Here is a 25,900-nt window from a genome sequence, read left to right on the forward strand (position 1 = left end):
TGTTTGAGTTCTGAAAAGAAATAATAATTGTGATTAACATTTATATAAGAAACACAAAAAGCAACATTTGAATAAAATCATCCATCATGGTGATGAATGAATGATTTCTTAAAGACTTTATATACAGAGAAGAAAGATCCTTTTCTGACCTCATAGAAACTTTGATGTTTTCATTTTTATAAGCCCCAAAGCCCTATGTTCTACTGCATCCGTTTATGAATCCTCCAGTTGTGCTGGGTCTCAAGATTTTCATCACTGAGTGAGCTGGCATAGGTCAGTGCTGGGGGCAGACTGCCGGATGAATCAGCCCGCGCTTGTGGCAGGGATGCTTTCTGTTTCTGATTCTCAAGGGCCGCAATACCAGTGATTAGCTATTCTGATAAAATTCCAGTCTATGGTAGTGGAGTTACTTTCTCATGATCCCTCTGCCATCTGTGGGCAATCTGACCTCTCAAGGACCATTTCACAGTGGTGACTTTGAAACCATAATCTAAAAAAGAGAAATTTTAAGAGTAACTGAAAGAGAACTTTAAAAGCCTTATTGCCGCCATTGTATTCGCCCCTTTTTGTCCAAAATAGATACAAAAAGTATGTGTGCCAATATTAAATAAAAAAGGCTTGGTAAGGATACAGGATTTTTTCTTTCGCACCAAAAAGTCTGTTAAAGTTCAGATCTTTTTTGGTTACTTTGATGCCTGGAAAAGAAACAGGTGTCTTCACTGTTTAGGCAGAGAGAGATAATTCAGCTAAATACTCTCCAAAGTCAAAAAGAACTTTTGCAGTATATTCCCTTCTCCTCCAAATACGTTTACTTAAATAAATTTGAATTAACTATTGAAACCTTCCGCTTCAGTGAGCTTTCTTTGTTCAAGCCAAAGGGTTTCCCGGTTCCCTGCTGACCCCCCGAGTGAGCCAGGCATTCCTGCAGACCATGCAAGATCCTGTGTCGACCCAGGCAATACCTTATTCGCTGTGTTGGGTATCATGTGTAGAGCCTGGAAATTTATCTTTTATTCCTTTAAGCTGTGAAATGGAAATCAAAACCAGGGATGATTTAGGTTGTGGTCTGGAGGTCAGAAGGCAGTTTGAGTTTTGCCCAGACTGATGACAAGCGCTTGTTTTGTACCATCTTTACAAAAATGATCCAGAAGTTGAATGATTGAAGGGATCTGTGTGCCTTGTTTGGTCAGAAGGGCTGATTAGATGGCAGTGTTGGAAGTGAGCACAACAGCAGCGTTCAGCTCTCCCTGGTCAGCTGTGCCCTGAATTGTCGTGTGGTTCAGGCATCATTTGGACCATTTACACAGTAGCAGCAGTCAAGAGCAGAAGATGCTAACCTGGTTTTGCATTTCAATCAGAATCAAGTGCAGCATAGCTTACATACAATTCAGTGAAGATATGCTTAAGTATTTGGTTTTCATAAGGAGTGGATTTGGTAGGTTGCTCCGCAAGTTCAACGCTGTTGACACAATGTGATATTTATATTGTACTGTAGCTTAACGAGTATTACAGATGATAGAGAAGGGTGAAGGAGCACTGAGTTAGAGAAGTGCCTACAAAACAAATAACTGATAAGTATGCTGTTTTGTTTGGCTCATTTGTATGTATACGGCTGAATCAAGAAAACATACTTTATACGGAACAGAAGAGACCTAATGTGCTGTTTATTGACACACACACCGAGTCACTGGTAATAAAAACAAATGAAACAGTGTAATTAGCTTTCACATTAACAACAGGATTTAATGGGTGTTTATCGTCCACAGGGTGGTATTTAGGAAAACTTCCCCCTAGATTTGCTGTGATTAAATTACCTCCCATAGTTTTGTTGAAAAAGTAAGCATTTTATGCTTGCAGAACAAAGAGCTTCTTTGCGTTCCAGAGGTAATTTTTAGGTATTTTTTCTACTGGTTAAAGTAATATGGAAAATCCATGGCTCTTTGATAATGTGGAGGATTAGCTTTTTTTGTGTTTTACTCATGATACAAAAGTGATTTTTTGTATCATGTATTCTTAGATAGTAAGGCTTGCAGAAGGTCTTTGGCTCTCTACTCTGATCCTGTGTGTGTATTGCCGGTCGCAGAATTTTGTCCGGCTTGCCATGGAGCCTGTTAACAAGTGCCTGAGTAAAGCATCTGCTAGAAAAGCACCAAGTCCTGGTTGAAAGGCATCAAGGGATGGAAAAACCTATTAACTACTTTAGTAGCTTGTTCTAGTTGCCCCTCACCTTCACACCAGTTTGATTATCCAGAGTTTTGAAATCCTCAATGTTAGTATTTTGGAACATCTCTTCTACTATTACTGCCTATCATACCGTAATATCTCTTTCAGGGAAAAACATGTGTGGTGAGTAATTCCTGTCTGTTAGCTTTCTCCTTCAGAAAGAGGCCAGAGGCATACAGAAACTGTGACAACTGTCAGATCTTATTTACAGACAGTTTACTTTCTTGTCAGTCCAACAGTTTTATGTAACTTCTTTGGTAACCAAGCAGAGCATCATACAGATAGTCTGTTGCCTGCGCATCCTCAGGCCAAAAGTCCTCGTGCTAATATCGACCAGGTGACAGAAAGCAGCAGTTAGTGGAAGATCGAAAACATTTTGATAATTTCTCTGTAGAAGCAGAAGTGAGGTGTTATCTGCAGCACTTGAGACAAAATATTTGATCACAAAATATTCCTGTTCCACTTCTGTGAAGCTAAAAGCTTAAACTGAAATGCTGTGCAGTGACTCAGGTCTTCTGCCTCAAGTCAAACCCAAACAGCTCTTTTGAAGGACTGTTCCTGCGCTTTCAGAGTCAGAAGTGTGCCCAGAAGTCAGCCTTCTCTTCTGCATTATTTAACATTTATAGAGAGCATTTAGGTGAGCTGTTGGGAATGGGCTTGAATGATAGCAGCGTGCTGAATTTTCCTTTTCCTTTTTATACACAGGAGTCTCTACTGGTCATCCCTGTGGCCAGTAATTAGATGAATGACAGCCTCCTCCAGTGGCATCCCTCCACTGGCCCCTCTGCCTTTGATTCAGGATAGAAGCTGCTCAGGTTTTTTTATTACTGCACAGCCTGGCCTTCTTGAGACTATGCAATGCCAACAGGTGCCCAACTAGCTCAAAAAAACCCAAAATCCATCTTTCTAACAGCAAGTAGCACCCAAAATACTGTGCGCTATTGAGATGGACGCAGTTGATGTCTCAATGATCTGTATATTTTAATTTTGCCCTCATTGTTTGAAATGAAGTTGCTCAACTTCGAAGCAGCTCCAAGAAGTGTCAGATGGAGGAGTCCATCTGCTTGGCAGCTGTGCTGTTCCCTGGGTTTCACTGTAGAGACTGGTTTAGCACCCTTCATGGTATCAGCCTCTGCTGCTCCGTGGCAGCAATGCTTCTTCACACCAGGGCCGTGGAGGAGCCTTTCCTTTTTACAGGGAGACGCCGGTTTGTCGTGCCTGCATATGGGGACCTGCTGGTGGCAAGCTGCTTCCAGCACGAAGCTGTGACACTAGGGAGATGCTGTGGCCTGGCAACACCAGCCTCTTACTTCATCAGGCTGGAGCCTGGCCACAACTTGAACCCAGCGCTGGACTGACTTGATGGTGTGGCTCTTGCACTCTGCTGTCACAGCTCCGAGTAGGTTCGTCTGTCTGCAGAAGATCATACAGACATATGCTCAGACAAGTGGGGTTCCTAATGACCCAACTTGTGGATGGTGCAAGTCCAATCAAGAAAGCATAGGTTCGTATATTAAGGGGTGAATTCTGGCCTTAATGCAGACTTAGCAGTTTTGCTTTTCATTTCAAAAGGGTTGATTTTTAGTCCCGATAAACTTTATTGTGCAGTGGCATTTTGTGTTGAAGTTGTTTTGTTCATTACTATAACTGTCTCTGTATTTAAAAAAAAATACTAGTTTAGGAGCTTTGAGGTTGTGAAGAAAAAAAAGCAAGTGAAGAAATTGATGCAGAAAATCACTGTGCTAGATATGTTACAACTGTATAAAATATCTGTGCATTTTTATAAACACAGTCAATATCTGTAAATGTAGAATGCTAATATGCTTGGCTTAGCACCACTTGCTTGCTTTCCCCACAAGTCTTTATCCATAAGAAATGTCGCCTGCCAGTTATTTCTAACAACTTCCAATGACTTTTTTTGTTGGTATTTGGCTAGTTGTTGTAGTAAAGTAACAGTGCCTGACACTAAACACAAATCAAGTCTGTTTCAAGGATCCTCAGAGTTTTCAGCACTGAACTTCTTCATTCTGGCATGCTTCCCCTGAAGTTTATTGCTTCTTTCAGTTTCCTTTGAAGTATTTTTCTAAGTTCTTATAATTGAATTAAGGCTGTTACTTCCAGTGATTCTTATCTCATTTAAAGAACAGATTTTTTTTTCATATCGTATCAACATGAAAAGGACACTTGTGTTTTCTGTAGCATTTGTCAACACAAATTGATTCTATGTAATGTCTTGATTTTATGTAATGGTACAAGCAATTTATTTCTTGAGATTTGCTGCCTTAAAAGCTTTCAAAAATGAAATAGAATCTGGACTCTGATCCTGAGGAGAGAGAGACAAATCATGTTAGTACGAAAAGGACTTGCATGCAGTGCTTTCTCCTTTTCTTCTCCTTCTAGCCTTCTAGCACAACAGGTTGTTGCATTTAGTCTGGCATGCTTCACACAAGCTGTGATCAGTTTTTTCTTGTTGATTGGCATGATTCTGCATTAATATTACTGTGAGTTTTCCTATTAACTTCAGTAGGATCAGGGAAAGTGCCTGACATGTTCATCTTTAATGTGCAGAAGATGATGTTGGCATCTTAACAGCGAATCCTTAAATCCTTTATGAGGATGCTGTATTCCATCCTCCATTACTTACCCACCCACATTTCTGTGCTATTACAGAAAAACTTTTCATGGGCCCTGTTACATTCCACATTCCTGTGGTGTAAACTTTCTCAGTTAGAAATCTTTAAAAACAGATGAATCTAACAAGAAAGGACTTACTAAATCATCTGACAGACATTTCACTCTGAGTATAAAAGAGAAGACCACAGCTATTCCTTTTTGTATCTGAACTGGTTTTTGTAACTGAAGTAATTTTTTCTCTTTTGCAGACAACTTCAGCAGCAGCAAGCAGAGCTTGAAGTACATCAAAGAGATGGACTGTCATCCTATGACTTATCTCAGGTGAAATTTCTCAATAGTTCTTTATTTTTGTGCCTCTGATCTTTTAAAATGCAAAGCAATGGCAGATCTTGGCAGAATTAAATATACATTGTGATTATCCCTGAATTCCTTTTTGTCAAATATGATGGAGAGTATTACCTGCCTCTGCATATCTCAACAGGTGCCTGTTCCAAGTATACCAGCTAATGTTCATGAGGGTGGAAAGTCTGTTGAAAAGCCAGATGCTATCTTCTCCCAGGAGAGAGATCCTAGATTTGCCGAGATGTTTGCTGGAATAGCTGCTTGTAAGTGAATGTCTATGCTATTTAATTTTTAATATTATGCTAAGCATGGTTACATGACGTGGAACACAGCTTGGAGAGAATGAGGAGAAGGTGCTACGTGCCAGAGAGATTTCCAGGTAAAGTTAGTCTTTCAAGACCGTTTCCTAGAATTTGTCTTTAGTTGGTATTTCCCTCAAAGACAATGAGGAGCAGAACTCCAGAAGTGAAGGACTGCTGTACTGTCACTGGAGTTGCTTGGTTTTGGTTTTCACTTCATTTCACAGGAGAAGCTTAAGCAGTGCAGCTCATAGATAGTAAACCTACTGGGCAGAACTTCCAGCTTCTAAATATATATTTTCTTTCTTAAACAGCAGATGTCAGTTCATCTCAATAAGTAGACATGGATTAAGCAAGCTGCTAAGAAGTCTTAAGATGAGCCTGCATTTTTTTCTTAAATCACTTGCTTTTGCATTGAAGTGTTCAGATGCATATGCTGCTTTCAAGTGTAATAATATCCTTGTTTCCTAGGGAGATGAGGCATCTCCAGTCATTCTAACTGTCCATCTCTCTGTGAGTCCCATATTCTTTTCCCCACAAATTTTTGACCTGTTGGCAAGTATTTATAAGAATGATAGGAGTCTCAGACATAGTGAGTTCTTACACATTTCATGGAAATTACTGTGAAGATAGAGAGTCCTTGCTGAGTGCCCTTACTGAAGGATTTCTTAGCCCTGTTCCAAGAAGCAGCAGTAAACTTGTCAGTCGGATAGATGTAGTCTCAAAGTAGCCCCAGCTTAGCTGCCTGTTGCCTGAACAGACAGGAATCATTCAGAAAACTGGCAGCTGAATGGGTCATCCAAAATATATCTGTAGGAAACCAGGCTCATGGAAGAACTTGTTAATTGTTTATTGTTCTTAAGCTTCCTCACTGAAAAAGAAAAGTTTTTACATTTGTTTTAAATAAATCAATGTTCAAGTGTCACACAGTGTGTGAAGGAAACAACCCACAGGGTTTGAATCCAGGGGTGTTGGGAGATGACCTCACTGCATTGATTTCTTATGTTTGACTTGACCTTTTCAAATAGAGAAGGCAGTGTAGCTGCAGGAGAGACTTGATATTCTGTCCTCCTGTTGCTGGGACCTTTGTTATTCCTGTTCATCGTTGTCTGTCTACTCTAACAGTGAAGTCAACAGCTGAGGCCATAAAAGGGGTCCATTAGAAGGTAGCAAGACTCCAACCTTAAACACTAGAATATGTTTTTCCAAGCAAGAGCATCTTGCTTTTTGGCTGCCTTATTGGCTCATTTTCAGGCAGCTCTCAACTGTTTGTGGGGACGGGTTAGGATTAAGGGTCTAGCAAGCTGTGAGGTTATGTTCTTGGAAATACCATTACTCTTTTCAGTCTTATCAATTTACAGACTATGCTTTTTTGGGGACATTCACCCTGCCTGAATTTCTCATGGGAGCTGTGATCAAGGCCTTCTCTGAATGATAAAAAGAGATCATTCTCAGTTAGAGGGGAGATAAACTGTCCAAAACCAATATTGATAAACCTGCATGCTGCCTGCAAGACATTTGCATTATGTTGATACCAGATCCAATTCCTGGCTATATTTTGTTGTTTTTTTGTTTTTTTTTTTAAGGAACTGATAAATACAGGTTTGACACAGGGAGGTTGATGCCATAATCACATGCAGTGGCCACCGTAATTAAGCAAACAAAGAGGGGAGAGGAAGTCTGGCTTCACCCATTCATGCAAATGCCTTGAGGCATAGGATGATGCATTTCCTAAGGACATATTCATTCTGCAGGTAGAAACAGTGGTCCTACTAGGAGAAGTGTACGACTGACCAGTAAAAGGGCTGCAGTACAGGGAAGGGGTTTAGAGAGAAAAAGGGCTGAGGATCCCGGTAAAACACCAAAACAAAATAGATTTTTGGTGCTGTAGCAAAGGTGAGAGTGAAGAGGTATAATCCTAAGTGGGAATACATCTGGGAGAGATGTGGGCCAGATTCAGGGATGTGGCTAAGGAGCATTTGATGCAACACAAGCAAGACGTCTTAAAGGCGATTTATCTGTTGGTGAGCTGTGCTGTTTCTCTTAGCCTTATCTTGGAGCACGGACCCCAGTAACCGCCATGGCAACTCTGATCCACTTGAGGAATTCCAGTTCATTTAGGGCACTCTCAATTTTGCTAGTAAGTCATTCTCAAATGTCTAAAGCACCTGCAGGATTTTGGCTCTCTTCCAACCCTGAGAGCTTGATATCCTGGTAAAGGGTGGCCCTAGAAAGGAGAAGACCTCATGCAAGAAAGACATTATTGCAGAAAACTCAAAATCACTTATCCTTCCTCTCAAAGACACCCTTATCCTAACTCATTCTCAACTCTTCCTTCCTACCAAATCCACAGCCTTCTCCTAGCTCTTGTCTCTATTTCTTCCCCTTCTTTTTACATGGCAGTTTAGGTTTGCAGCCCAGACTTGCTCTCTGTGCTGGGCAGTATGTAGCCAGTGGGGAATTGAATATCTGTATTACAGAGGAAAAGCAATGACAGCTTTCATCAGTGGCACGTATGCTCCTTCTCTGAGGCTCTTGTGAAGTAATTTGAGATGACTTTTTCCTTTGGGAATGAGAACTTGGATTCTTGCTAAGAACATAACGTAATAAGAACTTAGGGACAGGTAACAGAAGAGCTGGTGTGTGCTGGAGGCCTTTGGGGGGCCAGGCTCACCAGGTCTTAAAAGCTGAGGACCTCAAGCAGAGTCTTACATTACTTGTGAATTGAGTGGGCCTTGCACCCAGGAGACCATCTTATGAAAAGGGAGGGGAAACTGAAAAGAGCAAAGGGGAAAATGAGGCAGGATTGATAACAGACAGTTATGAAGTGATCAGCAAGTTGTGGAGAGTTTTGCACTTGGTGGATATAGTAAGGGAAGATGCAGAAAGTGATGGAGGAATGGTGGAGCAAAACCTTTAAATTATTCTAAGAAAAAAAGTAATAGTAGTGAGCATTTCCCTGGGCTTCAGAATAATACAGTGTCAGAATATTAAATTAAAGGACTGAGTGGTATTTTTCACCCAGCCTCATTTCATTCAATTAGAGATTGATCTCCAGTGTTTTTGTTGCCACATAAGGCTAGATCATAAAAGTTAATGGCATCTCTGTATGTGTGTTATTCACTATGTGAATAGTCTGTCTTCCACCCCACTGGGATACACGCATCCTATTTCATGGCTCCCTCAAGCATTAGATTTTATAGGATACCAAAGACCGTAAGAGACCATTGTGTTGCTTTGCTGCAGATCGTGTGCATAAACAACTCTTGCAAACACCCTGGAAGAAAAGCGCCTCCAGCTTCCTGTGAGATAGCAATGCAGTCAGAGACTGCAGGATAGTCCAGGTTTGCAGGTGGTCACCCTGGTTTGAAGGCATGCCATCAGGCTGCGCAGGAGAATCAGCTACTCTGCTCCTGCCATCCTCGAGAGGAGACTGTCAGCAAGTTAAGACAGGGGCTCTTTGATACCGTTCTTGTGGAGTGCTTAATCTGGCTGGGTCTGAGCTCTTAGCTGCTACCTTGGTACGAACAGGCTACAATAACAGCAGCAGCACTGGAGTGCTTCTCCTGGTGCCAGAAATGTACCCTTCCCTGAGGCTGTCCTCAAGTACACAGGCCCACACAGACCTCCTTCAGTCCAGGCTCATTTCATATGGCCCTACTCCGTTTGCCCTGGCAGACTCTTCCGTCTTTATTCCAGAAAAGCTGCGTTCCCCTTTCCAGTCTACTGCTGGGACTCGTGCACCCATCACTTCTCCTGTCATCCAGAGATGCTCTTTCTCTCTCATTCCCCCTCCTGCCTATGTGATCTGGAGCAGCTTCCAGTGGGGACACAAAAGCAAACTGTTTCAAGGTGGCATTTAATCCTTTGATGTAGTTTTGTTGTTGATGCCTGGATTGAGTGGCCCAGAGGACACATACCAGTATTATTTTCCATGCAAACAATAGCATTAATTAAGTACATTCTGGGAAGGGGGTGTGAAAAAGACACCAAACAGCTGTGACTCCAGTTAATGTACTGAATTGTCATATAGCCCTTTTATGTATTCCATAGGGCTTTTTCGTAAATGTTTGAGAAGAACAATCCCTGCTGTGTATATACATTGCAATTTCCATTAAATAATTATGTGTTCATTTTATCACCCCTAAATTTTTTCTTTTTGTGATTTCTTTTTCTTTTGTAGCAGATAAAAAAATGATGGCCTCAGCCTCCACAGCGGGAAACCAGCAGCTTTATTCGCAAGGAAGCCCATTTCAGCCAGGACATTCAGGAAAGACTTTCAGGTACTGTAGTGCAGATCCTGAAAGTATCAGCTTCTGAAAGTGGGAACAGTTCCACTTTTATTTCGTAGAAACAAAACAAACCTAAAGCTGTAGGGTTTTCCTTACAACATGAATGATTTTTTCCTTTGTGCATACTTAACTCTTACATGACATTTCAGCACTTGAACTAGGCTTATAAGTTGAAGAGATTTGGATCTCACTGTTAGAAATAGTGAATGGTAAATATATACTTCTTGCTGTGATATAGTTGGAAAAAGCTAAGAAGCAGCAACAAAACCATGAGGGGAAGTTTTAAAGGTGGTTGGGGCCAGGTCCACGGATCTGACTGAGGAACATTCAACTGAACTAGGTTGTTTTGCACTTAAAGTTCTCAGCAGTTTTGCAGTCTGCAAGCTGCCTTGGAGGACACCGTCTGTCAGTGAGCCAAGCCAGCGGGGAAACCGCTAGTGGTGGGAACAAGGGACACTTCATCCGTAGTCTCCAATGAGGCCTGGACGCGGGCAGGAACAGTTTTCTGAGGCAAATTCAGAATACATATAAAGTGGCATTCTGGTATTTTCTGAAGTATCTTTGAGTTATTCAGAGTGGATGTTGCTCCCTACCAGCTGGCAGTACAGATTTGGCTAATCTGAAATTTAAGAATTTGCATGCACTTCCAGTGACTTTTTTGAGAATGTGGTAACAGCTATTATGTTTACCTCAATATCACTGTCCTTAGTATCCCAGGTCTAGGACAGTGATACTGGAGTTTATTCTCCTGTTTTAGATGAAGCCAAGGTTTTGAATGTGAAGGAAGAGGCTAGTGTTGTCAGTTCCAGGAATTAGAAATCATCTTCAAACTCTAATTTTGTTTAAACCAATGTGTTCTTAAAGTTGTAATTGCTAATAATCTCAGTGGGGAGAAGGAACCCACCAGGCCAGTTGGGAAGGTGCTGGCAGTAGGGCCAGCCCTCCCCAGCAGCTCTTGTGTGCCTCCAGAGTTCAGCCAGAGTTAGATGGACTTTCTGATTCAATTTCCCTTTTTGGACACTCTGTGGTAGTAGAAACAACAGTAATAATACAGACTCTGCAAAGAATTTCTAAACAGACATTTCACTTTTGGGCAGCTAGAGAAACACAAAATAGCAAATCATATATTCAAATGCCTGCCACATTTTGTTTGCTGCTCCGGGAGGGATTCTGTCAGTCTCCTTAGAGGAGTCAGGATTCCTGCTTGCCTTCTGCTCAACTTTGTTTACTCTTTTTCCCAATCAGGTCTCCTCTTTCTCTTTAAAATGATTGTGAAAATAGACATTTGGGATGGGATTGGAGGAAGGGCGACCAATTTTAATTGATATACAAATGCATTTGTACAGGTTGTGTTTTTATATATGTATAGATGCACATTCACAATGTGCAGTTGCATATATTCAGTAGGACAGAAGACTTCCATGAGAAGAAAATGGTAAACTGAAGCAGTCCCTCATATAATTTTCCCTCTAATGAGGAACTTCAGGGGAATTTCTCTGTAGTAAAACCCAGTAATTAGGAAACAGCTAACACAGACAAATTGCTTTGGAATTATATTTCTTTCTAATTCCAAAGTTTTTAACTCTAGTTTATTTTTATTCTTTTTTATTCTTTTGCCTGGATATAAAACTTTTTGCTGTTTCTTATCATTGCGTGGTAAAAATAGGAATTAAAACCCTGCATTTTTAATATATAACACTAATTTCTTCATTTCTCTAGTGAGAAACAAATAAAGTAGTATTTATGTGTATCACCTTCTTGTGCATCTTAATTGGGGAATGGTATTTAAGCAAATGCTTAAATACTCTTGACTATAAGCACAACTTTAAAATGAAATACCAGCTTGAATACTCTCTGCACACAGTTTCTTTAATATATTAGCTAATAAATTAATGTGGAACTAAGTGTTTATGTACCATGTGTTAGACTGATTTTATTCTTGCAGGTCCTTTCAGAGAGATTATAGAAGTCTAATTCAGAATAATTTTGCCCTCTGTGTCTATTTGAATAGACAATTTAGCTAACCAAAATGTTTGGAAGTTTTCTGATGGTCTTAAGTAATTTTTAATTAAGACAAATTGAACGTATTAATGTGATGATTATCAAAATTTCAGTATCTGGAATACAGTAGGCTCTGTTTCTGCTTCTTTAGTTCATCTGTGGTGCACGTGCCTGGTGTGAACGACATCCAGTCGTCTTCATCAACAGGCCAGAATCTCACACAGATATCTCGCCAGTTAAATCAGAGTCAGGTTGCCTGGACAGGAAATCGTCCACCTTTTCCAGGACAGGTACTGATTAAAAATCTTTTATTTTCATGGTCGTTAAAGGTTTGCAATGTGTACTTTTTATAACAGAATTCATACATCCCATTTATAATGTGATTAAATATACTTTGTCATATACTTTGTTATCATTTGTGCTTGGAGAGAAATCCGTTCCCTTACTTCTGTTCTTTGGCAGGTTATAAAGCTGGAGATGGCTGCCCCATGCATAACTGCATTTAGTTTGTAATAGTTTTTGTAACAGTGGCACTTGCTACACTGACATAAACCCCAATAGAAGGTCTCAGCCTTGCACTTATTTTTGTGTGTGCACTGAAGTGAAATAAACAGGACAGCTGTTAGGCTTTAGTATTAAGCCTGTGCATTAAATCTTTCTTGGACCACAGCCTAACACCCAGCAATGTTACTCACTGTTAGCAATGTTATCAGAAAGTGGAGCGTACAAATCCGGGCATGAATCCACAGCCCGTTGCCCTTCCATGAGCACTGCCCAGTGCAGCTCACGCAGTGTCGTGTGTCTCAGAGCAAAGCACCCTCTGCTCAACAGCACGGGGCTGTGCCAGCCCTGAAATCCCCTCTTGTTCTGGGTAATGGAAAACACCCTGTTTTGAAATTCTTTTAAAGACTGAGAACATAAAACAATCACATTTGATCTAGCATTAATGCTGTTCTTGATCACTGTTGGCTTTCCATTGATCTATAGGCTAGAATGGCACATTAATAATGTCAGGCAGTAAATAATTTTCAGCAATTGAATTATTTGCATGTTAATTTGCATTGATGCTGCCTAGCCCTCACTATGCCATGGTTATTCTGCTACACCTGCTTAAAGAAATCCAACTGAAAAATTGGCATGTTTTTCATTTTTGAAAAATAAGGAAAGGTTGCTAATAATGACTTTAAAAAATTACTCATCCCTCTGATTGTCCAGATGCTGTCCCAGTCAACGTAATTTGTGTGTGAATGTAGGGAATTTGGAATTCCTTCATCCATCCTAAATAAAATAAAGCAAGAGTTAAGCCTTGCAGAATTGACATGTCATGCACCCATTGTCATTGTGGGAACCTTCAGAAAGGCATGATGGCTTAGCTAGGAATAGAGCTGAAGACTTAATAGCATCTTCATCACATTATATGTCTGTTGGGATCTGTTCCCCGCCCCCCAACTCCCCTGTGTTTGTCCAAGCGAATAGCTCTGCTTGAGTGCACTGATTGCTAATAGCAGTGCACATCATTAAAAGTATCCAGAGATGTAACCACTCTTAATTTCTATTTGTGGAACTGATTATGCAGTGAGTTTTTCTTGGAACTGCACAATTTGTTCATAATGGGAGAATTGGGGAATAATTTAAAAGCAGATTCTATCTGTAGCATTGTGTATTATTGTAGTACATGATTTTGGGTGACACACTTCACCTCTCTTAGTGTCTGTGTACCTGTTTCAAAGCAGTCTTGTAGTGTTTAATCATTTGTGTAACATTCTTGGAGATCCTATGACAAAGCTGTTACATAGATGAAAGTGACAGCAAGATGTTTTTTAATACTCTTAAATTAACTCAGCTGATGAAGTTAGACTGTTTCCTTCTTCCTCCCAGGGTTGATGATTCACACTCCTTCCCAAGCCTTCTACAAGGCAAAATAACTTTGCTCCCTGTGCTTCTTAAGTGGGGAGAAAAAGGAACTCATTAACTTTGAAACTTCTTTGGCTATTTCCCAAGCACTGCAGACTCTGATCATCTGAAAACTGCACCTATTCCCTGGGAGTCTGGATAACTGTGATTTTACTGTGGCACTGCAAAAACCTGGCAAATAGAGATAAATTCTTTACAGCTGTTCAGTTTGGGCTTAATTCTTATAATAGAGGTGAAGGAAGTGAGGTTGTTGCAAATAGCTCTGATACTGAGTACATGCGAGTTGACAGCGGGAGAGCTGTAAGTGTTGGTTTATAATCGGCTGTTTTCCTCATGCAGCAATAAGTTGGTTTTGACAGAAGTTAAATATTGTTGAAATAGGGATAATATGCCTGCTCTCATCTGCAGAGTTTATTTAGCTTTTGCTTTATGTTGTTAAAACTTGAGTCTGCTCAAGACTACTCTGCTTGAGTCTGCTCCTCAACAGTAAAACTCATTTCTTTATTTCACCCCTTTTCTCCTCAGCAAATTCCATCTCAGTCTGGCAAGGCTCAGTCGTCACCTTTTGGGATTGGAACAAGTCACACTTATCCAGCTGATCCCTCGTCATACAGCCCTCTTTCCAGCCCCGCCACCTCTTCTCCAAGCGGGAATGCCTACTCTAGCTTAGCAAACCGAAGTGCAGGGTTTGGTAAGTTTTAAATGACATAGCACACAAATGTACATGAAAACTAAACTCCAGTGTCAACTTCATTTAAAATCATCAGACTTGTTCTTGTGAATTTGTTGTTGGGAAACCCAGAGTGTAAAAGGGTTTTGCTTTCTCCTGTTGAGCACAGTGGTCTGAGATGACCTGTTTCCTCCATGCTACATCTCCACCACATCCAACAGACTTCAGAATGTTGTGATGTTTTGTGATACCATAGTACTTCTTTTTTTTTCTTTAAATAACATCATGAAAGATTCAAAGGTTGCTTACACCCGTAATACCTGTCCTCCCAGGCTGTGACTAGAAGGTTCGGTCCCTTTCCACTTCTCAGGAGAACACTTAAATGGCACGAGCCTATTTATTTATTTATTTATCAAATTCCTGACTGCACGGTGTTGTCCATTTGTCCGGAGATGACTTACTGGAGCTTGGCAGGACACAGGGTTTTCTGTACCCACACTGTACCCCTTCTACTAACCTAACCAGAGAAGGTGGCATGTTTTAAAATGGTTTTCTTTTCCTGCTTATATGCTAATTTAGTGGCTTTCAGACTATGACTCAATGAGTGAACCAGAAAGCCTTGGTAGGTTTCCTGCACTCCACCTGCAGAATCATATTCAAGAGTAAAAAATTTATGGATCAGTCAGTGATAAATACACGTGGAGTCCATGAAAAATGTTGCTATTTGATAATAATCTGCAATTTCAAGAAGTTTAGGTAGCATTGTGATTATTTATGTAGTTTCTCCCTTGTCTATTGAGAATGAAATTGAAGTTCTGTTGCAGATTCGCCTCACTCAAGAGTGTAGACCTGTGCTGCAGTGCCTGGACTAAGTGTGTAGAAATGGAACGCTTCCCACAGAGCTTATTCATGACTCCACTTCCACTAGGCTTTGTACATTTGTTTATGAGACAGCCTGCATTTCAGGCCTAAACTACTCAGCAAGAACCCTTTCACCTAATGAGAAACATTTCCTGACCTACATCACTTTGGATTCTATTAATAGCACAGCTTTTACAAAGACAAATGTCTTGAACGTCCGGCTGGCAATAACCATTTTGCTGAAAAGAAGCATCATTTGCCTCACTGAGTTAATTTCAGTAGGTTGTTCTGAGAAAAAAAATACTTAGAGCTTTCTTTTAAAGGGTAACTTAGATTAATTTTATTTTGACCAGCAAAATGGCTACAGGATTTCTGAGTCAACTGAATTATTTGTTGTGGTAAGGTCAGTAAGGGAAGAGATGTAATTATCTACCTCAGATGTGTTGGAAATAAGCCACTACAGCTTGCTTATTTCCATGGAAAATGTTCACTTTATCTGTTTTGCTTGCTTTAGCTGGTAGTCAAAAAAGATTGGGTTAAAGACGTGTTCTTATGTTTTCTGTAGCAGTGACTATGGAGTGGTGACTGATTTTTCCATTCATTCTGTCATTCTTTGTGAAAACTGTAGGTTCTGGTTATCAGAGACCTGACATAACGTAGCCTGTGGAAGCATCTCTGTAGTGTCACTATTACAGAGATCTCAGCCCTTGGAGGAGGGTGCTGATAATCTGGGAGAACCAGATCAACCACCCTTGGTTCTCTGCAGGGAGGGAAATAGGCAAAAATAGTAGGAGTTGTTACTTTTTAAAAAAGGGAGCAAGGGGAAGAAGAGAAAATGTTTGGAGGGAAAGCAAGCTAGCTTGCTTGCTTGCTTGCCTAGCAGCAAGTTTTCTAAAATGCCAGGTCTCAGAAGATGACATTGCAGTTAATTCAAATAGAAAGAGAACTACCTAAATGTTGTATACATTTGGGGCCAGTCTGTAGAAGTACAGGGTAAAATCACACAGAATCCAGATAAATGTGAGTGGTGACTGTACTCATAAAAATTGTATGTGCAATAGGTGACTGAAGTAATGTGCATGGCATCATGTTTTTTTCCAGTAGACTATTTGAAAGAAATCCCTGTCCCTGAAATGATCATTTTAAGTGTATTTTCTATAAAAACTTGCTGTTCTCATTACTTGCTCTGAACTTTAAATGGCATCACACTTTTAAGAAACCATGAGCATGTGAACAGGATAATAATTTAGCTATAAGTTGCATGTTACAAATGAATCATTTTGCAGCTGTAATATTGAAGAACCAAGATAGCCCTGCGAACAGCACTCTAAACAAGTTAATGTCTGCATTTAAGACAGCAAGGCTGTTGGTCATTGGTGATATTGTTTTTACATCCCTTTACAAAGTCTAAAAGCATGCTTCTTAGGTGATTAGATAATATTGCTCGCACTGCTCCAGCAAGGAGGAGTGTTTAAAGGAAAGGAACGTTCAGACACTGTATTTTGTTTGGTTTTTTAGTCAAGTGGCAAATATTCTCTCTTAGTGATTAAAAAACAGTGGGAGGATGCTAAAAAACTGTCTTCCATTGCCTGGCTTACAGTGTCACTGTACATTTCGCTGTTAGCAGTTTACCTGCTGTGTCCGTGCAGCCATGGCAATGAGCATTGCTCTCGGGCTGGCCTGCATCCTGCAACCAGTGCTGAAACTCCCTTTGACTTCCAGCCTCCAAAGGCAGGTGGTCGCTCAGGTCTTTGCTCTGAAACTCATCTGCAGACACGAGTGTTGTTAGATGAGGTCTCAAAAGCAGGCAGGGATTTTGAAGGAGCTGCTCCCTGACGTCTGCCTTTTCCCCCCCCATCCAGCCGAAGGTGGTCAGAGCAGCGGCCAGTTCCAGGGGAGACCTTCTGAAGTCTGGTCCCAGTGGCAGAGCCAGCATCATAACCAGCAAAGCAGCGAGCAGCATTCGCATCCACAGCCCAGTCAGACCGAAGTGTTCCAGGTGAGGAGAGTTTATTGAGCCCAAAGTCCCTGTAAGAAGCTCTCACTGCTGATTTGAGTAACACTGGCCCTCGACGAGCTGGGGTGTTAGCAGGGCTTGTCACAAGTACCTTTTGCTGTGTGCTACCATGGGTTTGCACTGATAATAACTGATGTTAGCTAGAACTTGGACAGTTTTGTTTTCTGCCAAAACACAGCAACATTGCTGGTTTAAATTGCTATGTTCCCTTCTTTTTGCTTCCTTTACTTAAGGCTTCAGCATTTTGTAGAGAAGCCATAAAATAGTCCTGACTACAGTGTCTTTCTTATCCTGGTGCTGACCTCTAAAATCCCAATCGAGTCCAATTAGAAATCAGTCTAATTCTCTTTGACAGTTCAAGCAGGAAAGGCGTCTGATACTGCACAGAAGATAGTGGCCAGTAATTTTTTAATGCTAAACACAGTCAGATATTATACAGCTGGGAAATAATCCTCTTCAGCCACCTTTATAATGTTAAGTGTAGTTTTAAGCCTTCACTACAGATGGAGCAGGGCTTTATATGTTAACTAATAAGGTCCCTGTCCTTGTATAGCTTGTTTTTCAATTAGATTAAGAAGACAGTTTGCAACAAAACAATGCAGATAAATGCAGAAAACGGTTCAGGCCCCAAGCAAGGTTTAGAAGTGGAGGACCTTATTATCTTCTACTCTTTTTAAAGAGTAAATTTGCCTGCAAGATCAGGCTCATGCTCAGTTGTTGTCAGGAGTGCAGCAGAAGAAGCATTAGCCTGAAAATGTTCCTGTGTGAACCCTTGTTTCGTACAGGAACAAATAAGATCACTACATCTAGAATAACTACCTGCATGTTTTTGTCCTGTGGCCCAGGTAAGATAAATCAAAGTTACTTCTCTTTCTATAAGTATGCACATACTTTAACCCAAAAGCATATACAGGTTGATTCCAGTGGAACCAGTGGCAGCATGGTTCAGAGTTCATAGAAACAGAGGGCTCCAAAGAATATCTTGTTTGAGGGAAATGCTGTGGTCCAGTGAACATCTTATGATATCAGTGGAAAGGAAAGAAAGGAAGAATTGGACTTCACCTGCAGAGTTTTTGGAGGTGAATTTGTATTTGGAGGGAATTAAAGCGAATAGCTGGATGTGCTGAGAAAGTTGGATGAGCTCAGTTCAAAGGCCTCCAAGAAGTTGCTTGGACTATTTGTGCTGAAGCCAGGCTTGGGTTAGCTGGACATAAGGAAAGAGGAAAGCTCAAAAGGGGAGCTACCCTGCCAAGTCTTTACCTAGGGAGACCTTGGCACAGAGGCCCCAGCAGCAGAAATGCCTTCAAAGATATGGAAATTTAAATAGGCAGAGGCAGCTACAACTTCCCCTTAGCTGATGAGGAAAATGAGAAAACATATAATAAGTGCAAGATTTGGTCAGAAAATGCAGGCTGATTCTGGCAGCTGAGAAACTGTGCCAGTTCTGTCCACTGCCTCTTTTATCACCATTGACAGTGGTGCTAAGGATCGTCAGATGGATTTTAAGCTTTCTTTATTTTGGGGTAACAGCAGTACACAGCTGCTCTTGCTAGTTATTCCTTCACAGAGCAGATCTTGTGAGCTTTCTTATTTGCTCTTTAGGTTTTGTTTTATTGTAAGGATAATGATCCATCCCTGGCAACACTTGGCTTTGCAGTAAGAGCTTATTATTGTAAGGATTGACAGGAAAAGCAAGCATAAATTCTGGTTTTCTCAGCAAGGGATGTCTTTACCCTGTGGCTTCAATCTCTGGCTGAGAAGGAAGGTTGAGTATTTTTGAAGCCTCCTGCAGGGACCTCACTTGGCTTAAGACACGTGGGAGCAATTACCGTGAAATCCCCTTTCTGCTGAGAAGTTTCCTCCATTGCCTCTGCCTTTGTGAAGCACATGAGGGCTGCTTGGTCAGCTTGTTAGCCGGGGGGAATGTCCAATCTTTAGCATTTTTCAGAGGACAAAGAGCAGTAATATGCTTACTTACAGAGTGCTAGTGAGAAGGTTGGACCCTCCACAAACCTGGGCTGATACCAGGGAGCACCTTTCAGTGCACACCAGGCAGTTTTCCAAAACCAGGTCCTTGAATCAAGTTGAAAAGGGGAGGGTGCAGTACTAGTAGGGCTCAGGAAATGGCCTGCTTTTAGTGCTTGGTTGTATGAGGTGTTGCGTACTTCTCATATAGCACTGCCCTCAGTAAAATCAGAGGGCTGTCTTCAGCTCTCAGAAGGATTTTAGAGCCCGTGAAGAAAAGGGACAGAGGAATAACAAGTCCTTTCTAGTAAGCCCACTAATTGCTTTGTGTTCCTAGAGGATATCCCACAGGACACTTTCCCCTCGTTCACCTTCTGCACAAAGACACTAAGGTGGTTTGGAGCACTTTGTCCTGAAGAGTGACTGAGATGCAAAGGCAGAATCATCAAGCATCTGTTCAACATCTTCATGTCATCAAAAGATTTTATTTCCTATGCTGAAAAAATCACTGGAAGAGTAAAAGCAGCTTCTGCCTTGCCCGTATCCCTATGGCTTTGAAGTTTCTGTTTAATTATTAGTAGCATAGCTCCTCAGCCTCTGTTAAGCACTTGTCACTCCAGAGTGTCCTTGAAGTTATCAAATCCAGTGATTGTCCCATATCTTAGCCTGTTGACACAAACTACTTCCATTATGTTTGAGAATTGCTTCAGCCTGGGAAAATTGTATAGGGTTGCTGAAATCCGGCTTACTGAGAGGAGCAATCCGAAACCTCTATACCGCTGAAGTCCCACATCCCTTCCAGAAAAGCTCAAGCAAGACATAAGCAGTGCATAAACCTTAACCCAACCCCCTGCACAGGTCTGTTTTTCACCTTATTTATTTAGCCTTTGGTCTTTTCTGGTTTTACAATGAAAAGATGAACAGGAAACAGTTTGTGTCTGGATAACATGTTAGAAAGTGACACTTCACTTTGATTTTCCTTATCACGCAGGACATGCTGCCAATGCCGGGGGATCCAACGCAGGGTACTGGCAATTACAACATTGAAGATTTTGCTGATCTGGGCATGTTTCCACCATTTTCTGAGTAGCTTGTGAAGCAGAAATGAAGTTCTTCTCCAAGGCCATTTCAGTGTATTTTTGGCTCTGCTTTTTCTGTGTTGCATTTCTGTAGAAGCTACTAAAACAGAAGTCTCATTTTTCATGTATCAGATAGTGGTGTAGGGCTTGCTCTCTCCTCCTTGGGGTGCGTAAGTGCCAACAGAGGAGTTCCAGCACTTGTTGGTGTTCATTGACAGCTCCTTTTTTTATTTTATTTTATTGTCATCTACCTCAGAGATGAAAAACTTTGCTTGATTTTTAAAAAAAGAAGTCTCTGAGTCTTAAATATTTGAATGTGAATGATACCTAATATTCCCTTTGGTAATTTTTAAATAGATAAAGAAGTAACAAAGACTAACAGAGAAAAGGTAAGGTAATGTCTCATTACAGTGCCTACCGTTCAATTTCGATGCCTTGCTTTAAACTTAAGTTTCTGGAAGCAGATACAATATGCTGTTTTCTTTGATCCTTGTAGTTTTTAGCTCAGTTTAAATGTGAGATTAAACAACATAACATAGGCCTCTGACCAGAAGATTCAGCTCCACCTTTTCTAACTTAAACTTGAATGTGTGTACATTTTGGTACTTTATGTATATCTTGTGCTGTATGAACTAATTTCCTGTACTGGTTTCTTTTGCCTTTAAAAAGGGTCCATTCTGGAGCATACTGAAAAGGTTGGCAATATATGTGGAGGATTTAGAAGTTGGAGGATTCTCCATCACTTCACATAGTTCTTACTTTTAATTCAGGTCGTTCTCTATTAAGAACAAACATTTACTTACATAAGCTATTAGTCTGTTTTTGCACTGAACTGAGGCCTGTAATTCTATAAATTTCTCACTGGCTGCTTTAATTTCTGTTGTTCTTGCTTTCCCAAAATGATTGCCTCATAAAAATGACTATAAACACATCCAGCTCATCATTTCTGTTTTAGCTGCATATCCTTTCTGTGAAATACTTTTTTATACTATGAAAGCTCACATTTTAACAGTGCAAGGTGGTGGCCTATTACAACAAAATCATCCGAGCTCATTTGCTACAAGCAGCAAGGTGATTTTGTAGTGTACAATGTTTTCAGAGCAAGCTGGTAATAGATATCAATCATACTGTTGTCCTCTGCGTACACAGTGATGATAACCTGAATTTTTGCTTGGATTCCCAAGCAGTCCCTTCTGTTTAAACTTCCTATATGAGATTTTCAGCTTACCAAGTGCTTGGAGGCTCTGACTATTCTGAATGCTATATGCTTTTCTGCAGAGGTTAAGTTAATTACCTTCCTCTTGGGCTAATCATCTACCATATACATTCATGAAAATTTGTTAGAAAGATTTTTATTTGACATTGCATATGCATAATGAGTTACAGAGGCTGGGTTCTAAAATCAACGTTTTTATCCATGTCAGTTCTTTTGGGATGGAGGAGGAGGAGTTGCTCATAAAGGACAAGGAGCCCAGGATTTTTTTTAGTCACCTTTAAGGTATGGAAAGTTGTAGCCAGCCTTGCAGAAGGGGGAAAGTGGCCAGCTTCCCTAAGCCTTTGCATATTCAGGTCTGCCATCATAGACCTTAAAATAGCAACAATAGGGCTTAGCCCCCCACCTAAAAGATCTCCGTTTCTGCAGCGATTTCTAGACTCTGTGGTCTGGCTTCTCATGGCTCCTCTTGAAGTCTGGGGTGTCTTCCAACGGGAAGGGCCGCACACATCATTGCAGCCTATCTTGCCAGGATAATATCTTGAAAAGCTGCCGTCCCCTGTCCTGCAGCCTGCTCTGGCCACACAGATTTCATGCTGAAAAGCAGCGCAGGCTGCTGGGCCACAGCTAACGTGCCAAGGAGACCCTGCCCTAACCCTAACCACTGCTTTAACTGTGGGGAGCTTTTCCCATCTGACTTCGCTTTCCTGGCCTTCTCACAGAACAGCATGTAGTTTTCAATATCCAAGAGGAGTCTTTCCTACTGTTTTTCTTGCTATATCTGGAGCCAAGTTCTTACCCTACATGCAAGTGGGGCTGGAGACTTTTTTTTTTTTTTTTTTTTTTTAGGAAAATTAAATCTATTGTTAGGCTAGGTGTAGTACTTCAGAGGCCTCAAATCCTCTGGCCTCTCGCTGCCTTGCCAAAATCACACTGAAAAGAAAAAGAATAAGAATCTCTTCTCTTTCAGAGATAGGGAAAATACCTTCTTAGATGAGAAAACCATGCACTTAAGCATTAATCATTTAAATATATGGATGTTTATTCTCTTTGAGCCTTCTCCTTTTCTGCTTGTGGTGCTCGAGCGAATGACTGCTCATTGAATTAGAGGAACAAAGATCTGCTTTCCTTAGCATGAAATTCACTGATGTCTGTAAAAGATGCCTATGTGCCGACAGGCTGGAGGGGGACGGTCAGCATCTGCACGAGGGGCAGAGTCTGTAGCATCTAATCATGAGAGAGAGAGCGGTAACGAGCAGTTTGTATCTCTGTACAGAAGGCACTTGACATGAGGAATTTCAGTTCTTCTAAAATTTTTCCAAAACATTTCTCTGTAAAGCAAAAAAGCAATTGAAAAATGGTGTTCCTCTGTTTCAATTTACCTGACAAGTTGCTCTAAGTATATTTATAATTTACCTTTGTTCCTGAATCCAATCTAAAAAATATAGGTTTTATTTATGTAATTTTTTTCTCCCAATACCAGTGCAGATACTTTCCTGAAGGTATCATGCTTTTATACTACTGTAGAAGGGTTCTCACATGCAGAATTTGATTGTGCAGTTAGAAAAGCACTGTTAGCAGGAATTCAAGCCTGTCTTTTTGTGGGTATTTTTTTTTCTAATAGTACAGTATTATTGTTTTGAAGCCAGCGTGCCTGAGGCATCAGAGCATAGACTGCTTCTCATCTTGTAGACCACTCCTGCCTTTCTGGTTGGGAAAGGGGATGGCTACTACGTTGAAGGGCACTCTGGACTAGTGCCAGGTTTGGGATTTTGTTGGGAGCCGTTGTCCTTCCCTGTTGCCATTCTGACATCCCGAGCCAGCGCTTTCTCCTTGTTTCTCCACTCTTCCCTGCGTCCCCTCCAGATCCCAGCCATCGTACCCCTACCGCGCTTTCCCACGGGCAGGCGGGGGTTGCCACTTCTGAGCCAGCGAGGAGGGAGCGCTTAAAGTGTTTGGCAGCTTTGTGCTTCAGACCAAGTGAGCAAGCAAGTTCAGCGTTCGCTCGTGCTGCTGGGCATGCTGCAGCACCGTCGCTGCGCGCGGCCGTGGTGTCCGTGGCTAGCGCCTGCGAGTCAGCCTCGTCCCAGGTGTTGTGGCAGAAAAAGCTGTGCCGCATAAGCTGTGCTGTATCTTTTTGTCACGTGTTTGGTTACTAAAGCAACTTAGTTACGTTACTGCTGAAATTATAAAGTGCATTTGGAATGCTAACATTTTTATTGCGTGCCGTTAGTGTAGCTCTGCTGGCGCTTTGGCTGCCGCTTGCAGAATTTTACAGGTGGTGAACTTGTTGTTTCTTTTTTTCTTTTTTAACCTGGAAATAAAGCTGTGATTTTTTGATCAAACTGTGTTGCAAACACGGTGTTTCTGGAAACTGAACCTTCCGATTTTTAAACTGGTGGAGCAAGAAACTGCAAATATTTATGGTCTGGGTGAGTTATTTCAATTAGTGGGCATGTAGACTGAGAACATTTTAGATACTGAAGTATTTGCATTCATTCATTCAAACTCCAAATCCTGTTTAACACGAGGGACTCCATCACACTACTTGTTCAAAGCGCTACTGGCAGTACGTGCGGTGATGCTTTAACCACGTAGTTCCATCAGTAGCTTTGTTGCCCCCCCCCTTTTTTTTGGAAGTACAGTATGAAACTGTAAATACTTCTTGCAGTACTGTCTTTTTAACTCTTAATTACTTTTGGCACAGTGTTAAATAGTGTTGGATTTACCCAATTGCTATGACATATATTTTTATACATAGGTGTACTCTTTTTTCGAGAATAATACAGCCATTTTGTCATTAATGCCTTATCAGTGTCATACTGCTGTTGTTCTTTGTTTGCAAGGTATCGAGTGGACTAATTTCTAGTTCAGATATTTTCACTTTCCCTGGCAGTGCTCAAGTTTGGATTCAGGTGATTTTTGCCGGAGTCCCATTTTTCATGGCTGTTAGCTTTGAGAAGAGGAGAATGAGGGTTTGTGGGGGTATTTTTTCTTTTAATGGAGAAAAGAAAATGTGATGGCATCTAATTGTCTTTAAAAGGTCAGTCTTTTCCTACTCTAAACCAGAGTGTATTTCATGGAACTGATGACTGTGGGCACTGATTACTTTGTGTAGATTAATGGTCTTTTTTTTAATAAGAAATTAAAAAAAAAAAAAAAAAAAGAAAACGACTCCAAAAATGGGCTTCTGTCATTGTTAGGCACTTGGTTACTTATCTGTTTAAACTCTTCATATTGATGTGAAATTGTGCTGTGGATAAAGTGTATTTTGTACTTCTGAATGTTCTATATTTATGACTAACAAGTACAGAATCAGTTGTGTGTATGTATAACTAATAACTGCCTTTTTAAATTTCATTAAAATAAAAATGTCATGAGCTGTTGTTAACTCTTGCCTTTCTGTAAATAAATGGGATATGCTATGGGGAAACATCAAGTAGGAGAAAATCCTGAATGATGAGAGTCACGGCAAAAAGCAGAAGATGAGGCTTTGCCTCACCTTTGTCATGGAGATCTGCGGGTGAGACCTCCTGCGGTACGGCGCGGCTGCAGGCGTGAAGCTCCCCTCTCACCTTTCTGATATAAAGGCTGTCCAGAGGGAGAGGAGGTTAGTTTGAGGCCTCAACTTCTAAAAGAAGTTCCAGAAAAGCATTAATGAACTACCCCGTTCTGCTGATCAAGCTGAGATGTGTGAGTTGGTGTCTCTACCGTATGGTGTTTCATTACCACACAAATGGTTTGGAAGTAGTTCATAGTCTGTGGCAATTTTTACTCACTCTCTGGGGCAGCATCACAGTGGTTTCTTTGTCCACCTTTAGTCTCATTGTACGAGTGGAAAAAATACAACTATCCTTCCCACAAATATTCTGGTGACCTTTTCAGAGTTTCTTATGTGAAGTGCGTTTGCCTTTCACAGTGGTTCTTCATTGCACTTATACTGCATTTCTTTGCCTACTGATACTTTGTGAGCACGATTTACCTTGCTAATAAATCCAAAACGCTGATGACCGGCCCGCCGCGGGAGCCGGCGGCGCTGTGCTGGAGGGCGTGCATTCCTGTCGCGGCATCGGTGGTGTTTGCGCAGCCCGTGCGCCGTCGTAAGGGCTCTGCCCCTGGAGCGCAGACATCCGCTCTGCTGGGACCCGGCGGGACGCCGCTGCCGGAGCGGGAGCAGGAAGGCGCTTGGTCAGACACGCGACCAGCCCCGCTGGCTCTGCAGGCTCGCCTGCGACCTGCTCGTCCCCGAGGGGGAGGCTGGGTGGCCACGAGGCCTGATCAAAAATGTTCATTTGCACTGCTTTGCTGGGAAAATTGGGTTTTCAGGAAAGCGATGTTCTTTTTTTCTCAAGCGTGTGTGGAAATACCAGTCTTTGCAAATGAGTATGCC

The 25,900-nt window shown here is 41.3% G+C and overlaps 1 protein-coding gene across 3 annotated transcripts in view; it reads left to right on the forward strand.

Moving 5' to 3' along the window:
- The window catches only part of ARNT2 (aryl hydrocarbon receptor nuclear translocator 2), a 114,324-nt gene extending 89,423 nt beyond the window's left edge, over positions 1–24,901 (forward strand). For all 3 annotated transcript variants that reach the window (XM_064517259.1, XM_064517260.1, XM_026121276.2), the window contains 7 exons: positions 5,106–5,178; positions 5,339–5,462; positions 9,682–9,781; positions 11,943–12,081; positions 14,231–14,396; positions 17,099–17,235; positions 20,210–24,901. In XM_064517259.1, coding sequence (XP_064373329.1) covers positions 5,106–5,178; positions 5,339–5,462; positions 9,682–9,781; positions 11,943–12,081; positions 14,231–14,396; positions 17,099–17,235; positions 20,210–20,308 — 838 coding nt within the window. In that variant the 3' untranslated portion in view covers positions 20,309–24,901. The remainder of the gene's footprint in view (positions 1–5,105; positions 5,179–5,338; positions 5,463–9,681; positions 9,782–11,942; positions 12,082–14,230; positions 14,397–17,098; positions 17,236–20,209) is intronic.
- The last annotated feature ends 999 nt before the right edge of the window (positions 24,902–25,900 follow it).

The sequence above is a fragment of the Dromaius novaehollandiae genome, chromosome 10, assembly GCF_036370855.1.
Source record: "Dromaius novaehollandiae isolate bDroNov1 chromosome 10, bDroNov1.hap1, whole genome shotgun sequence".
Lineage (NCBI taxonomy): Eukaryota > Metazoa > Chordata > Aves > Casuariiformes > Dromaiidae > Dromaius > Dromaius novaehollandiae.